Source organism: Somniosus microcephalus, chromosome 5, assembly GCF_052327205.1.
Source record: "Somniosus microcephalus isolate GS21.2 chromosome 5, FLI_Smic_1.0, whole genome shotgun sequence".
Taxonomy (NCBI): domain Eukaryota; kingdom Metazoa; phylum Chordata; class Chondrichthyes; order Squaliformes; family Somniosidae; genus Somniosus; species Somniosus microcephalus.
In genome coordinates, this window is record NC_140991.1 from 86,963,686 (window position 1) to 86,981,934 (window position 18,249).

The 18,249-nt window shown below is 42.1% G+C and overlaps 1 protein-coding gene across 7 annotated transcripts in view; it reads left to right on the forward strand.

Annotated features, from left to right (window-relative positions):
- Window positions 1-18,249, forward strand: part of cdk14 (cyclin dependent kinase 14) — an 845,377-nt gene that overhangs the window by 303,064 nt on the left and 524,064 nt on the right. For all 7 annotated transcript variants that reach the window (XM_085987941.1, XM_085987948.1, XM_085987945.1 and 4 more), the window contains one exon: window positions 6,811-6,873. In XM_085987941.1, coding sequence (XP_085844067.1) covers window positions 6,811-6,873 — 63 coding nt within the window. The remainder of the gene's footprint in view (window positions 1-6,810; window positions 6,874-18,249) is intronic.

Sequence of the window (18,249 nt, forward strand, 5' to 3'; positions counted from 1 at the left end):
GGTAATTAAAGAGCCTTTCATGGGGGGTCGCATTAGTAGCCGTTGAAAGCAATGATCTAATGGAATGCAGGGCATCAGGCAGTACGATTTCCCACTGTGTATTCTTAAGGTTCCGGGATGTCAAAGCCAACATAACTGCCTTCCAGATCACCCCATTGTATCGTTCGCACTGTCCATTATCCTGGGGGTTATGCGGGGTAGTTCTACTAGTAGAAATTCCCCGACTCTGAAGGTATTCCTTCAACTGGGAAGACCTAAAAGAACTTCCTTGATCCGAATGGATATACGCAGGCATCCCAAAGATGACAAAAAGTTGAGTCAGACATTTGATAACTGTAGCAGCTGATACATCTGTGCAAGGAAAAGCAAAAGGAAACCTTGAAAACTCATCCACAACAGTAAATATGTATCGATTTTGAGTCGTTGAAGGAAGAGGCCCCTTAAAATCAACACTCAAACGTTCAAAAGGAGAAGTAGCCTTTATAAGATGAGCTCGTTGAGGCTTAAAGAAATTCGGTTTACACCGAGCACAGATAGAACATGATGAAGTCATCCGCTTGACGTCTTCAACTGAAAAGGGCAAATTATTACTGCGTACGAAGTGTATCATCCTCGTAACCCCAGGATGACATAAAGCATTGTGAAGATTAATAAGCGTATCTCCGTGAATCACAGAACAATAAGCCCTCGACAGTGCATCAGCAGCAACATTATCCTTCCCCGGACGATAAACTATATCAAAATGGTAACATGCCAACTCAATCCTCCACCTCATTATTTTATCATTTTTAATCTTTCCAAAATGTTTAACATCAAACATAAAGGACACAGATTTTTGATCGGTTACCAACGTGAAATGTCGCCCCGATAAATAATGTCTCCATTTACACAGTGCTTCTACTATTGCATATGCCTCTTTCTCTATTGAAGAATGCCTTTTTTCACTATTGCTCAAAGTACATGAGAAAAAGGCCACAGGTCTTCCATTTTGGTTCAGAGTAGCCCCAATTGCAAAATCAGAAGCATCCGTCTCAATCACAAAGGGAACCTGCTCATCAATAGAATGCACAACTGCTCCTAGGATATCCTTTTTAAATTTATCAAAACATGTCCTGGCCTCCCATGATAGAGGATATGTCATAACCCATATAAGGGGCCGGATCTTCTGCGAAAAGTTTGCAATCCAATTAGAATAGTAAGAAAACAGTCCAACAACTCATTGCAAAGCCTTAGAATTAGTAGGATAAGGTAAATCGATCAATGGTCGCAGACGTTCTGGATCTGGTTTAATCTTATTTCCCGAGATAATATACCCCAGTAGATTTACCTCAGTAGTCGAAAAGATACACTTCTCTTTATTAAAAGTTAAACCAACTTTTTCCGCAGCTTGAAGGAATCTTTCTAAATTAGAATCATGCTCCACCCTTGATTTACCACACACCGTGATATCATCTAAATATGAAAAGGTGTCAGAGAGAGAGTTATCACTTATAAAAGCATCCATTGCCTGTTGAAAACAAGCAACACCATTAGTAACACCAAATGGTATTCGGCAAAACTGATACAGCTTTCCACCAGCCTCAAAGGCTGTATATGGTTGATCCCTCTTAACAATAGGAATCTGATGATAAGCACTCTTTAAATCAATAGTGTTAAAAAACTTATACTGAGATACTTTGTTGATAAGCTCATCAATCTTAGGCAAAGGGTATGCATCTAATTGAGTATACCTATTAATAGTTTGAGAGTAGTCTATCACCATTCGTTTCTTATGCCTCTCGTTAGTGGTGACAACGACCTGAGCCCGCCAAGGCGAATAACTAGGGTCAATGATTCCTTCCAATAAAAGAAGTTGGACTTCAGAATTAATAAATTCTCTATCCTGACTGCTATACCTTCTTGACTTGGTAGCAATTGGCTTACATTTCGGCATCAAATTGGAAAAAAGTGATAATGGAGAAATGGATAAAGAAGTTAATCCACAAATGGATAAGGGTGGCTTAGTCCCTCCAAACGAAAGACTAAGACTCTCGTGTAATTTAAGCACATCATGACCAATCAAAATATCCGCACAAAGATTAGGCAAAACAGATAGGCGTATATCAGTATACGTATTACCTAGAAGAATCAATTTCACAAGGCAACAACCAGCTACTTGTGAAGTAAGAGTTGTCTGAGCCATACACACCTGATAAGTAACAGGCAAGATTTTCAAACACTTTTCCTTCACAAACTGAAGACTTATAAAACTCTCGGTACTGCCCGTATCTATGAGAGCCTTCACTTCTAACCCATTAACTTGGGCCATAACTATAGCTTTGTTTAGGCCATGAGCAAATGCAGCAGAAATTGATGCAATAAACGCCCTCTCTACGGGTTGAATAGTCGCAGAAGAGGAGGTAATTGAACCTAATGATTTACAAACACGTGCATAATGACCTCTCTTGCCGCATTTACTACATACAGCCTCCCGGGCAGGACACTTCAAACGAGGATGCCGGACGTTCCCACAAAAATAACACTTCTGAATCCTAGAGGCAACAGCCACCGAAGTAAAAGGTGGAGCTGTTGGAGTAGAAACCATTTCAGAATCTAGTAAACCACTCCCATTAAGTCCACCTAATTCCTTTTCGTCCGGAACTGCCGAAACCACAGTCACAGGCCGATTAGAAAGAGCATAAGAATCCGAACTTCTCTGAGCCATATCCAATGTAGAAGCTTGCTCAAAAGCACTCTTGAGATCCAAAGTCTTATTTTCTAACAACCGCTGACGAATTGATCTAGACAGTAGTCCATTAATAAAAGCATCCCGTACCGATTCTTCCTTATATTCTTCGGCCGTCACGGCTTTATAATTACAGTTAGCACCAAGGTGCCGAAGTGTTTGTAAATAAGTATCCAAAGATTCTCCCACCTGCTGCCTAAGGGCAGATAGAAGGTAACGTGCAAATACCTCATTCTTTGGTTTAACAAAAGTCTTCTCCAATGTAGAAATAGCCAATTCGTAAGTTTTACAGTCCAAAATATACTTATACACATCCGGAGCAATGTAGTTGATCAGCATATTCAGCTTATTCAGAGACTCTTGTTCCAACACACCCAAAAAGTTTGTAAATGTACAATACCAATGTTTCCATTTATCATCCACTCCTGCAGAATTAGGGTCAGCATTGAATCGTTCCGGTTGAAGATATCGCTCCATTCTGATAAAAAGTTAATAAATTGAAATAAAGAATAGATTTGCCTTTCTAATCTAGGCTTTATTAACTTTAAAAACCCAGTAGCACATCTTTCAACACCAGTCTCCAACAATGATTAGAGAGAACTGAGTTTAAGATGGCCACCACAAATCACCTGACATCCACTACCAATGAGGTTACAACATATATCTCAAGGTAGAAACAAACAACCAATTACAATACTTCTTACTAATACAGAGAACAACCACCCCATTCACCAATCACAATACTTCTTATTAAACATAGGAAATAATCACCACAGATAGCTTGCGTAGTTCCGTAAGGTAATTAGCATTGCTCTCATCTTTATGCTGATTTCTCTTGTGGAATTTAAATCTTTCTGCTATCAGCAGCGGTGTAGGATTTAGGTGTTTCTGTAGGATATCAACAATTTCGTTAAAACTCTTCTCCATCGGTTTGACTGGAGTGATCAGGTTCTGCAATAGGCCGTACGTTCTTGCGCCCATTAAGTTTAGTAGTACCGATGCCTTTTTCTCATCGGCTACTTCATTTGCCTTGCAATATACTTCGACTCTTTCCACATACGTGGTCCAGTCTTCTATTGCATTATCGAAGGCAGTGATATTGCCAGTCTTTGGCATCTTGGAGATCTAAGGTGGCGCCTCCCGCGCTTTGCCTTCTTCCCCGATTGAACAAAATGGCGCCTCCCGCGCTTTGCCTTCTTCCCCGCTGGATTAAGATGGCGCCTCCCGCGCTTTCTGCCTTTTTCGCTGCTGCCAGCGTTTTTATGCCTTGATGGCGACGCCCTATGGTCTTCGCGCACTTCCCCCCGCGCTGCTGCCAACGCCGCTCTCCATGGTCCTCGTGGCAAACTGCAGCTCCTCGCGGCTTTCTGCGCTTCTAGTTTCTTTAATTTTAATTACTGTTCCCGTCGTCAGAGCAGACCCTATGGGACACTTTCCTCCCTCTTCTCGGGTCTGTGCGCTGCCCGGCTTCATAGCACCGGCCGCGCCCTGTGTGCTCCACCCTCTCTCTCTCCTCTTCCCGACAACGCTGCTTGGCCCCGTTGAAAAGCCACCCGATCGAGCTCTAGCCCGCCGCAGCCCAGGAAGGATCAGTGTACTACCTGCCACCAGCCCGATTAGCTGGAACACCATAGACTGGATAACCAAGCCCCGCTCTCGACAGCCTCTCCTGCAAATCTTCGAATTCGAAGAATCAGAGGGCGGCTGCCCACGGTTGACGCCCGTTTCTTCTGTTTGCTTGGTTTTTTTTTCTTTTTGGATTTCTTCCTTCTGGCCTCGACCTCGAACAACTTCGCTTCAGGGATGGATCCCCGTGAGGTGGTGCAGAACTGTAGGTAAGTTCGGATCTGTTCGTCGCCAATGTAACGTCCGTGTGTAATTGAGACACGGACTGCAGAAGTTGGTTATAACAACTGGAACTACTATACAAAGTTACTACACAGGCTTATATACAGGAGTGGTCACTACTGGTGCTGCAGAATATAGTTCCTTCTTCAAGGTACATACACTACGCATTTGACAAGGTTCCACACAAAAGATTACCGATCAAGATTAAAAAATGACGGGATTGGGGGTAATATACTGGCATGGGTGGAAGATTGGCTGTCTAACAGAAAACAAAGAGTTGGGATAAATGGTTCATTCTCGGGCTGGCAATCAGTATCCAGTGGTGTTCCGCAGGGGTCAGTGCTGGGACCCCAACTCTTTACAATCTATATTAACGATTTGGAGGAAGGGACCGAGTGCAACATATACAAGTTTGCCGATGATACAAAGATGGGAGGGAAAGCAGTGAGTGAGGAGGACATAAACCTGCAAAATGACATAGACAGGCTAAGTGAGTGGGCAAAGATTTGGCAGATGGAATATAATGTTGGGAAGTGTGAGGTTATGCACTTTGGCAGAAAAAATCAAAGAGCAAGTTATTATCTAAATGGAGAGAAACTGCAAAATGCTACAGTACAAAGGGATCTGGGGGTCCTGGTGCATGAAACACAAAAAGTTAGTATGCAGGTGCAGCAGGTGATCAGGAAGGCCAATGGAATCTTGGCTTTTATTGCAAGGGGGATGGAGTATAAAAACAGGGAAGTCTTGCTGCAGTTATACAGGGTATTGGTGAAGCCACACCTGGAATACTGCGTGCAGTTTTGGTTTCCATATTTAAGAAAAGATATACTTGCTCTCGAGGCGGTTCAGAGAAGGTTCAAGCAGTTGATTCCGGAGATGAGGTGGTTGACGTATGAGGAAATGTTGAGTAGGTTGGGACTCTACTCATTGGAGTTCAGAAGAATGAGAGGCGATCTTATCGAAACATATAAGATTGTGAGGGGGCTTGATCGGGTGGATGCAGTGAGGATGTTTCCACTGATGGGTGAGGCTAGAACTAGGGGGCATAATCTAAGAATAAGGGGCTGCGCTTTCAAAACTGAGATGAGGAGAAACTTCTTCACTCAGAGGGTCGTAAATCTATGGAATTTGCTACCCCAGAGAACTGTGGAAGCTGCAACATTAAATAAATTTAAAATGGAGATAGACAGTTTCCTAGCTGATAAGGGAATTAGGGGTTATGGGGAGAGGGCAGGGAAGTGGACGTGAGTCTAGATTCGGATCAGCCATGATCCTATTGAATGGCGGAGCAGGCCCGAGGGGCCGTATGGCCTACTCCTGCTCCTACTTCTTATGTTTTTATAAACTCAATTTATCACAGAGATAGATAAGCAGTCACAAATCCCCTTCTAAAATTACCTTTTGAGAACCTGTCTCTAAATTGTATGCTTGTGAATTTTTGAATTGTTGTTGTCTAATTATGTCTGTTATGTAATTCAGTAACTCTGCTCTTTCTGCATCTTTGATCAAAGAGATTTCAATCAAAAATATAGCCTATTATAGTTTGTGTTGATTCCAGAGTATTTTCTGTGGCAAACAAAAGCATAACAAAAAGCCATTCAAATATTATATAATGTTGAGTGTGGTCATCTCAAACGTTTAGTTGGAATATATTTCTTCCTCATCATAGTATTATGGGACTTTGGACATAACCAGAATGGTTCAAACAGAGTGCCACAGATATAATTGTTCCGTTGCTCATTGGGACATTCCATCTCTGGTTTATATGACCATTGACAATTAAAAGTTGATACTCAATGGTCTTATTCACAAACAAGATTTTTGGGTGCATAGTCATGTTGCTTTTCAAATCTCATCTTCTTTAAATGTGATTCTGACATTCTTTAAGTTTTAATCATGTATTCCTAATCAACAATAAAGCATTTTATTTTGACTTTTTTCTGCATGCATGATCAGTGAAGTTTGCTGTTAAAACCTTTCACAGGTTAATTCAATGGAATAGCACAGAAGGAAGATTACTTGATAACCTTCATGACCTTTGAAAGGAACACACAAGTTGAAGATCATGTAAATGCTGATGATGTATATATATCTAATTTAGGTGAAGAATTGCAAAACGGGTTAAATAATTAAGAAAAGTCAGGCATAAACTGCATTTAAAACAAACTAAAGCTGTTAAATTATCAAATAGTTGATTAACCTAAAATGATTGTCTTTTCCTCTTTTCATTGTTCTAGCATACGGATTTATGTCAGTATATGGATAAACACCCAGGGGGGCTTCTTCCAGACAATGTGAAGGTAAGAATTGTAACTTATTAATTATAGGACTGGTGCCATCAATATTCTGTTCAATTTTTTCCAATTTTCTTTTGTTCTTGCTGAGGTATGGCTCCATAGGTACTACTCGCACTCCAGGAACTTGTGCAATTGGCCATTAGTCATGTATATGCTCTGACGGTGAGCGTTGGCAGGCCATTTGATGTGGAGTGTGCCACAGCCAAGCCCAATCTGTCTGTCCTCAACATCCACATGTGCACTTTCAACAGGAGTTGATGTATAGTGATTGAGATTGAGAATCCAGGCTGTCTTTTTTTTTGTTTGTTTTCCACAATCCTGGGGTACTGAAGCCTATTGTGTCCCCATCACAATCTGAATGAGATCAGTTAACGCAGCACATACTGGAGTTTGAACTGGTACTTTGGGTCAGTTATTCACTTGGTAAACATCCTAAGCCACTGAGGAGCCTTAAATGTTCCATAAAGGAAGCTGCAAATCCTGCTGAAAGCTAAATATGTTTACGACTTCTGCTAAATAATTCATAACTGCATAAACTATACCCGACAGTGCGTTTTTATTTTTGCCTTTGTTATTGCAGTTCACTGAGGGGTGAGTAACGGGAGCTGAGTTAATGGGATAGTGGTACGAAGTCATAGTGACATTTGTCAGTTTGTTGATAATTATTACATTTAGATTGATACTGTGTATGAAACTGTTAAGAACGGCACAGTTCCAGTACATTTGAAGAAAATACCACACTGAGTGTGGGAGTCATTTTACAGTTCATCCTAATTAGTAACGTTACTATGGTCATGACTGTTAAAATTGAGGGATACTAATTATTCTGCTGTTAATGCCTCTAAAATTACATGGTAACATGGGACAGAGAAGGCTAAATGAGGTTGCGGTTACAGTTGATTCTGGGTTACAGTAATTAAGTATATTTGTAGCATCTCAAAGATCTAGGATGGGAAGGGAGACAAATGATAAAAAAGAAACCATTCCACTGTGACTTTTGCCCAATATTGGGTTCATTCTCCTTCTCAAAAGATGAAACTGTGTAGTTTAAACTTTTTATCTCCAGCAATCACCAATTGTGCAGATAACCTGAAAACAAAAGGTCTTTTGTAATTGTTTTGGTTTCCATGGGAAATTCCTCGACCAATTATGAATTGGTTTGTTCTATATTTGTCTGCTAAGGACAGTGCATGCCCCTGAGGGAAGCAGAGAGTCAGGATTGCTAATAAGAGAACTGCCAAAGATTCATATAACGGTGACTCGAGCCTGTTCGTCTGTGACTGTCATATGGACAAATTAAGCCTTGGAATGCAGCAGCTTGGGAAAAAATAAGTTCTTACTAGTGACATTTGCTGAATGTTGCATCCTATTTCATTGTGTAAAGTCAAAATGTGAGTTCAAAATATTTAAATGACGCTTGCAATGATTGTCATTCTACATATGTGTAGGAAATTGTATAGTAATTATTGCAAGAACAACTAGACTTGATATGGTTCGGACTTTTCTCAGTAACATTTTCCTCATGAAACCAGCCTGACGAGCTGATGAGCCTGATTTCCCATACAATCAGAGCGAAAGCATACAGCACAGATTTGCACTGTTAAATTGGAAGACTGTTTACAGAAATAGAAAAAAAAAGTTGAGAATGACTTGAAGAATATTCATTGTTGGTGGTTTTATTGGCAAGTCTCAGGTAGAGACTGTCAATAGGAATGTCATTTTTTTGGCATGTAAGAGTTATGTGTGTAATGGTTGGAAATGGGTAGCTATTGAAAGGATGACGTGCATTACTTTACACAAAACCAATGCAGCAGGAGGCTGGCTTACAGCCGAAGATGGAACTTAAAACTTTCTGAGGCTTGATGTTAATGGGTCTCTGGCATATGAAAGCTGAAGAGTACGTATGTACTGGTAACATTAAGGGATTGAGGAGTAGGACCTGAGGAGCAGGGCTGGATCAGCAAACAATGACTGATGAGTAGGGCTGTGCTGGCAATTTTAAATAATTGGTTCACTAGGTTGATTCCTGGAATGGAAGGGTTGTCTTATGAGGAAAGGTTGAGCAGATTGGGCCTATACTCATTGGAGTTTAGTAGAATGAGAGGTGATCTTATTGAAACATATGGATTCTGAGGGGGCTTGACAGGGTAGATGCTGAGAATGCTTCCCCTCGTGGGGGAGTCTAGAACTAGGGGGCATAGTTTCAAAATAAGGGGTCGCCCATTTAAATCGGAGATGAGGAGGAATTTCTTCTCGGAGGGTCGTGAATCTTTTTGGAATTCTCTTCCCCAGAGAGCTGTGGAGGCTGAGTCATTGAATATATTCAAGGTGGAGATAGACAGATTTTTGAAAAAACAGAAGAATCAGGGGCTATGGGGAACGGGCAGGAAAGTGGAGTTGAGGCCAAGATCAGATCAGCCGTGATCTTATTGAATGGTGGAGCAAGCTCGAGGGGCCGAATGGCCAACTCCTGCTCCTATTTCTTATGTTTTAATTTGTAGCTGGGAGCATAGCTAAGAAATTATTTTTATTATTGGGAGTGGGTCATGTATGAGGAGCAAGACTGGGCTAGGAGACTTCTGATACCTATTGCTTATTACCTGCTAAAATCACCCTTGTCTGCATAATATTGGATTTCCCCCTACCTTGTCCCCCATGATATCTGCCTCCAGCTCTGTTGCTCTCACCTCCTTAACATCCTAGTTTGATCATGCAATATCTCCTTTACTTCTCATCGCAACACTTCTCCTCTGCCCCCTTACACCTTCGCCAAAATCCTGATCATCTTCACTCTGCAACTTCCACCTCCACTTCACTCCCTAAAATATTTGTCTTCTCTCCCCTCCCCCCCCCCCGCCCCACCCCTCCCCCTCCACCATTGAACTTTCTATTTACCAACTTAGCTATTTGTTGTTCAATCTCATGTTCACTTTTCTAATATTCCCTGTGACTTCTGCCACTCTCTGCCTTTCTTGGATCAGCCTGCACCAAATCAGTCTTTTTTTGTCATTGTGCATTATTCCCCATCTAATATTTCTTTCTAGCTTCCTAACTACCCTTTGCCTCCATTGCCTAATATCACCCTCTAATGTACAAAGTCCTACACTTGAACTGAGATGAGCACAGATTCCATCTCCAAATAGCTCAAGATTTATTTTGATATTTCCAATTTGCTGCTTTCGGAAAATATGTAGTTTTTGAACAATTTTCTACATCTTCCTTTGTGTTGCAACAAAGTTGTGTTTCTCTTAACTTCTCTTATTTTCCTAACATCTGTCCAATTTACTGCATTCAGAGTTGGATGCCCTTTTACAACTAATGGGACATGCTCTTCAACACCTCTGGCTCAACAATATAGGGATGGGCAAACAGCTGAGTGGCACAGAGTAGGGGAGGTCAGAAAAGCCACCTCACGATATTGGGCAGAGTGGGCTACGACAATTGGGAGCAGATAGCAACTCTGAACTCTGGTTACATTGGCGGGCTGGAGATCAGCCAAGAGTCGGGGCGAAGGTGGTGAAGGATTGGGAATGCAACTTGGTTGAATAGCAGAGTGAGTGCACTGAGCTGGGGAGTGAAAAATGCTGCAGGAACAGCTGTGAACTACGGGCCAAAAGATGAAAGAACGGGGCTGGTAGCATCACTCTGGAAAGTGCAGAAGAAATGGCCAGGGAGTTGAGCACGCAAAGGCAAACAGAAACCATTTGCCCTTTTGTGGCTTTTTCTACCTGCAAACTTTTAAAAATTCTGTGCACACCTAGATCTGTTTTTTCACTCCATTGAGGACTTTCTTGTCGAGGGTATATTTCCATTTTACTATGCTCCTAATTTGGTGTCAGCTTGTAGAAATCATTGATCTATATGGAGAACGAGAGGTGCCAACGGAGGTCCCTGAGGCACAACACTAGAAACATCTATTCACCCCTACGCTCTCTCTGCCCTTCAGCCATCCCTTTTATCCATGTTTGTTAATTTTCACTATCACACACTATCAACTGTGTTGCCAAATACCTTACACAGGTCTGTTTAGAAAATATTAAAAATAATGGGAACATGCAAACAGAAATGGATAATGAAATGTAAAAAAAAAAAATGCATCACGAGAAAACAAATGATCTGTGCTGTTTGACAGCACGTAATATAAAAATGGTTGCTGGATTTATAATGCACCGGTTTTTGTGTGGTAGATGTAGAAAAAATGGAAAAGAATCATTTTTTATTTCAGTGATATCTGTGACATTTGATTACAATATTTTGTAATGCTTTAATATTGAACAGAAGGGTGAACGCTCCAGTGCAACTTAAATTAATTCACACTCCTAGAAAGTCTACCAAAGCTATCACTTTCAAAAGTATCTGTCTGTAGATTATGTTTCTGCTTCTCTAGTTATGGGAATATTCTATTCTAGTATTGGTATCTGTAAAAATATTGCATTTGTAGCAAATGTGCAGAATTATTTACAACAATAAGGATTATATTGATACTATACAATATATTAGTCATGAGGCAATAATTCAATCAATTGTCTCTGACTGTGTAAAAAAAAAAAAAAAAATGGTGAATGGACACGAACACTTAATGAACTTCATCAGAACCACATCATAGCAACCTAAACGATGCTGGCTGTTCGTTCATTTTTTTTTTTAGGTAACAGTGGTGCAGCTTGTTGGTCCATGCAGGTTTGAACCCCACTCTGCTAAGATTGTGATCGGAGGGACAGGGTGCTTTCTCACTGGGTTGGAAAGTGTATGTAGTTAAAAAAGTAATCATCAGGCTACTTGTGTGCATCTCTCGGCTGTGATCTTGAGGGTGGTGTCATTGGAGGCCTGTCAGTCGGTTGCCTTCTTGCCCGCAGGCGGTATGTGGCCTGGGGAGAACAGTGTGATGCATTGGATGGATAATATGCGGAGCAAAGTGAAATTGGTGGTAAATATGATGGCAACATAGCATAGCTTGAAATTATGCAATTTATTATTACTACATTTTTAAATAGTAGATTAACAGAAAATATAGTCTGTCTAATCTGAGTTTATAATCTTAATACCAAATCAATTCAAATTATTTAATAATTCAAACTTTTTAAGCGCTAAACTCTCACCTTGTTATTTATTCAATAATTTGACGTATGCAACAGAATTAAATTTTTTAGCATGAAAATGACTGAATTATCAATGTTTTTACTTTTTCTAAATGTGCAATAATATTTTTTTCTGCAAGAAATAAGAGTACACATTTTACAGGAAACTGTTTTACTTCCAGAGCCTTCAGATCTTTCGTAGCGAATGAATAAAACAGAGTGTACATTTATATAGTGGCTTCCATATCCTCAGGATAGCTCAAAGTGCTTCACAACCAATGAATTACTTTTGAGTTGTTATATAGGCAAATAAAGCAGCAGGTTGTGTGCAGTAAAGCCCTACAATTTTGACTGTGTTGGTTGAGGGATAAATTTTTGCCAGGCCATCAGCAGATATCCCATGCTCCTCTTCGGATAGCGTTGTAAGATCTTCCACCTGAACAGGCAGAAGGAGACTTGCTTTAATGTCTCATCCAAAAGATGGCAACTCCAGCAATGCATGAAGTGTCAACTTGGATTATGTGCTAAAGTCCTTGGCCTAGAAATTCACGATAGCCCCGTTTGGGGCGCCAGCCTCGACAGGGCGCTAAACGTATGAAGCAGTCGCGGCCACCCGCTGGAAATTCAGTTTGCGCGCCCCCGAGGGAAGCGCGGCGCTACTGGAGGCGCCCCGCATCCCTCTTGGGGCGCTGCAGCTGAATATCGCTGCGCAACGTGCCGCAGCGCCACATGCTGCGGCATGGCGCGCTGCGGTACTGCAGGCCTTCCTCCCCTTCTTAAAGGGGAGGGGCCTTGTGCAGCGCGATCGAGGATCGCGAGTGCCGGCAAAAGAGCCCGGCACCGAGGAGAAGTGCCGGGCTCTTGGAACGCAGTCGGCACTCCGCGGTGGGGGGAGCTCAGGAGGCCGGGGACGGCAGCGCGGAGAGGTGCTGGCAGGCGGCCAGCAAAAAAAATGGCCGCCCCGCACCCCTCCTTTAATTAGCGCCTCTACCGCCGCAGGTAGGCCCCCCTGAACTGGTCGCAAATAGCGCCCGGCGTTAAAGCAGGGGGGCGCATCTAAATATCGCGATCGGGGCACTGCGCACACTGATGACGTCATCGGTAGCGGCGCAGCGCTAGCGCCGCCATTAGCGTCCCACTGAATTTAGCGGGAGGCGTGGCCTGTGGCTTCCGACCCACTTAGCGCCCTCTTAAGGCGTTAAAGGGTGGCGCAGCCCACTGAATTTCTAGGCCCTTGAGTTATACAGTCAACGGCCCAGATTTTGCGGTGCCGATGACTGCGTCGTAAGCCTTCTGAAAGGCCCTGCAAGTTCCAGGTTTCCACATGCGCGAAAGCCAGGAACTTGCGATCTGTCAAGATTCGCCTTGACAGATCTACTGCACCAGTTCAAAAATCACTTGCACTGGCGCTATTTGCCCAACTACTGCCCAGCAAATGCCCATGAAACCCTTGCGCCTGGTAAAAGCAGGCATAGGGCCTGCTTTCACCAGCACAAGGGTTAAAATAAATCTTAAATTAAAAATTTTTTAATAAAAAAATCATGCACAAACACTTAAAATTGGTTTATGTAAATTTTGACCGATTTAAAATGTTTAAAATTTTTCAAAAAATTTAATTTTTATTGTATATGCTTCATTGAAGGGACTTTTAATTAAATTTGAAATGGGAACATTTTTATTCCAGTTGTATAAATTATTTGGGGATTCCTAATACACTTATGGGAATTCTGTCCGTAAATGGAACCCCTGTAAGCATATTAGGAATCATCCTTTCTGATTGGAGGACCTGACCAACGTGATCCCAGGGACGCTTCCGAATCGCCTGTGTCACTGGGATCTGTGGGCCCTTATGTAGGCCTATGCCAGCAGGCCCAGGACCCGAAGTTTCCAAATCCTGGGAGCCTGAAGGTAAGTGCGTATAGCTTTAGCGGGTCGGTGGCGTACTCTGAGGTTCGCCTCCGACTGCAAATTCCGGGCCATTGTCTCATTTGTTTTGTTTATGCGCAACGCAAAGGTTAGTGAGATTTGAGAGGTTTAGGTAACCCTTTCTTTGTGTCTGTCTCATATTTTCAGATTATGCGCACATTATTTTTCAAGATTTGCTTATAAAATCTGATCTGACAGTTTAAAACAAAATGCCAATTGTTTGAATTTTACAGAAATCCTTCCGATTGAGTTTCCCTGCCTACTAGGCCATGCCATTATGAAACCACCCATGTGAACTAGTGGGGCACCATTTACAATATTGGGCCAGTGAATTTGGACTGGCCCAGTGCCATTCTAGGTGAACCCCACTGTCCCCCTGAAAAACCATGTTATTACTTGAGTGCTCCCAATAGACTTTTCTTCTCCTTTTGTGACCTGACCATCATTATTCCCTCAACCAACATCACCAAAACATAAGTAAGTTATGCTAAACATTTATAAGTTATTGTTAAGCCCCCAGGAAGAGTATTTGTCCAATTGTGGGCAACACACATTAGGAAGGATGTCAAGGCCTTGGGAGAGGGTGCAGAGGAGATTTACTAGAATGATATCAGTGATGAGGGGCTTCAGTTATGTGAAGAGACTTGAGAAGCTTTGATTGTTCTCCTTAGAGAGGCATGTTTTATGGGGAGATTCAATAGAGGTGTTCAAAATTATGAAGGGTGTAGTAAATGGTGAAGTAATGATGGAGTAAATAGGGAGAAACTGTTTTTTTGCACTGGCAGGAAGGTCAGTAACCAGAGGACACAGATTTATGGTAAATGGCAAAAGAACCAGAGGGAAGATGAGAAATGTTTTCACTCAGCGAGTTGTCATGATCTGGAATTCACTGCCTGAAGAGGTGATGGAAGCATATTCAACAGTAACTCTCAAAAGGGAATTGGATATATACTTCAAAGGAAAACATTGCAGGGCTACAGAGAAAGCAGGGGAGTGAGACTAATTGGATAGCTTATTCAAAGAGCTAGCACAGGCCCGATGGGCCAAATGGCCTCCCTCTGTACTTTAAGACTTATGATTCTATGAAAATAGATTAATCTCATTGCTGTTTGTGGGACCTTGCTGTGTGTAACTTGGCTGTCATATTTGCCTACGTAACAGCAGTGACGATACATAAAAGTATTTTTTTTAGTTATGAAGTACTTTGGGATAACCTGAGGATGTGAAAGGTGCTATATAAATGCAAGTTCTTCAATTCTGTTCTTTCTTTCTATGAAGAGTTGACTTAAAATTCGAGGTAGCAATATGAATGATACCCTGGTGTTGATTTTGTTGATTGCCCATGCTGCAAAAATTGAAAGGAAATTAAGATTGTCATCATGGGGAACAGCTGCAGCTATTGTGACATCTCTATCTGTGAGCTCACCCAAAGCCTATTGATTGCACAGCCAGAAAATTGCAGGGATAAAGAACATAAGAAAGTGCAAAAGAGGCTAAGTTGTTTGGCCCATTTAGGTTGCTTTGTCATTTAAACCCTTTTCAGGACTTACAATTTCCCTCTTCCTGTTGTCCCGTTATCGAGCCCATATTGCACAATTTTCTCCTGAATCTAAAATCTGTCCATTTAATTTTGAATTGTTGACTTGAGTCTGCTTTCACTGTTTTGTGGCAGTTTCTTACAATGTTAGTAGAAAGTAATTACCTTAAGTTTTATTTACCCGATGGTGTTTTTTTTGGTCATATTTGTATACTACTGTGGGATTACTGCCCCAAAGCAGACGGAGACGAGCGTGTACTGGTTCCAAGCGATCTTTATTCAAGCACGTGCAGGGAGAGGCCCCCTCAGTCTGAGCTGAGACGGGAGTCTAATTTTTACATTCGAGCAGTTGGCTTATATACAATCTTACATCTTGTTTCCTTCACATCTTCGGGACTTGGCCAATTAATTGTCCAAGTCACATACACTTAATCACATCTCCACAAAACACATCTTGTTTATCTCATTTGCCCTGTTTCCACATCTGCCATTGTTCTATCCAATTAACGTACGCTTAACCACATCTTCGCAAATCACATCTTGGCGGCCCATTGTTCAATGCATGGCATCTTTGCCTTCTTTCACTCCTCCAATCATCATGTACTATGCTTTTTCCAACTCTCTGTTCTGCCAGACTTCTCCTTTATTACATCAGCCAGCTAGTCAGTTAAGCCGCTAATCTAACTTTTAACCCCTTCAGTCCCCCCTTTTGGCCCTTGGTGTTAGCCCAAGATGGCCAACTAACTTCACCTGCCCATGCTCCTCGCCCCATCACTGCTGGCCAGGCAGGTGGTTGGATTCACACGAGTGTGGCTACTTAAACTACTTCTTACATTCCCTGCTTCTCTCCCAATCTATACTGTGTTTAAGAAACATAGATGATAGGAGCAGGAGTAGGCCATTTGGCCCCTCGAGCCTGTTCTGCCATTTAATGAGATCATGGCTGATCATCCAAATTCAGCACCCTGTCCCTGCTTTCTCCCCATATCCCTTGATCCCTTTAGCCTTAAGACATATATCTAACTCCTTCTTGAATATATTTAATGAATTTGCCTCAACTGCCTTCTGTGGTAGAGAATTCCACAGGTTCACCACTCTCTGGGTGAAGAAATTCCTCCTCACCTCAGTCCTAAATGGCTTACCCCTTCTCCTTAGACTGTGACCCCTGGTTCTGGACTCCCCCGCCATCGGGAACATCCTTCCTGCATCTAGTCTGTCTACTCCTGTTAGAATTTTCTAAGTTTCAGTGAGATCCCCTCTCATTCTTCTAAACTCTAGCGAATATAAGCTAATCGACCCAATCTCTCCTCATACGTCATTCCTGCCATCCCAGGTATCAGTCTGGTGAATCTTCGCTGCACTCCCTCCATGGCAAGAACATCCTTCCTCAGATAAGGTGACCAAAACTACACACAGTACTCAAGGTGTGGTCTCACCAAGGCCTTGTGCAACTGCAGCAAGACATCCTTGCTCCTGTACTCGAATCCTCTCGCTATGAAGGCCAACATACCATTTGCCTTCTTAACCGCCTGCTGCACCTGCATGCTTACCTTCAGAGACTGGTGCACAAGGACACCCAGGTCTCATTGCACTTCCCCTTTTCCCAATCTATTGCCGTTCAGATAATCTGTCTTCCTGTTTTTGCCACCGAAGTGGATAACCTCGCATTTAGCCACATTGGGCAGATGCATGGCAAATGCAGTATAATCACCCAAGCTGTCCAAATCATACTGGAGTTTCTCTGCATCCTCCTCACAGCACACCCACCCACCCAGCTTTGTGTCGTTTGCAAACTTGGAGATATTACATCTAGTTCCCTCGTCTAGATCATATATATATATATATATATATATGAATAGCTGGGGTCCTAGCACCGATCCCTGCGTTACCCCACTAGTCACTGCCTGCCACTTGGAAAAAGAGCCGTTTATTCCAACTCTTTGCTTCCTGTCTGCCAACCAGTTCTCTATCCAAGACAGTACCTTACCCCCAATCCCATGTGCTTTAACTTTACACACTAATCTCTTATGCGGGACCTTATCGAAAGCCTTCTGAAAGTCCAAATACACCACATCCACTGGTTCTCCCTTATCTATTCTACCAGTTACATCCTCAAAATTTCAGTAGATTAGTCAAGCATGATTTACCTTTTGTAAATCCATGTTGACTTTGTCCGATCCTGTCACTGTTTTCCAAGTGCTCTGCTATTACATCTTTTATAATGGACTCTAGCATTTTCCCCACTACCGATGTCAGACTTACCGGTCTATAATTCCCCATTTCCTCTCTACCTCCTTTTTTAAATAGTGGGGTTACATTAGCTATCCTCCAATCCATGGGAACTGTGCCAGAGTCTATAGAATTTTGGAAGATAACCAGCAATGCATCTACTATTTCTAGGGCCACTTCCTTAAGTACCCTAGGATGTAGATTATCAGTCTCTGGGGATTTATCGGCCTTCAATCCCGTCAATTTCCCTAACACCATTTCCCTACAAATACTGATTTCATTCAATTCCTCCCTTTCATTAGACCCTATGTTCCCCGACATCTCTGGGAGGTTATTTGTGTCCTCCTTTGTGAAGACAGAACCAAAGTATGTATTTAATTGGTCTGCCATTTCTTTGTTCCCCATTATAAATTCCCCTGATTCCGACTGCAAGGGACCTACGTTTCACTTTACCAACCTTTTTCTCTTCACATATCTATAGAAGCTTTTACAGTCAGTTTTTATGTTCCCTGAAAGCTTACTCTCATATTCTATTTCCCCCTCTTAATTAATCCCTTTGTCCTCCTTTGCTGAATCCTAAACTGCTCCCAATCCTCAAGTTTGCTGCTT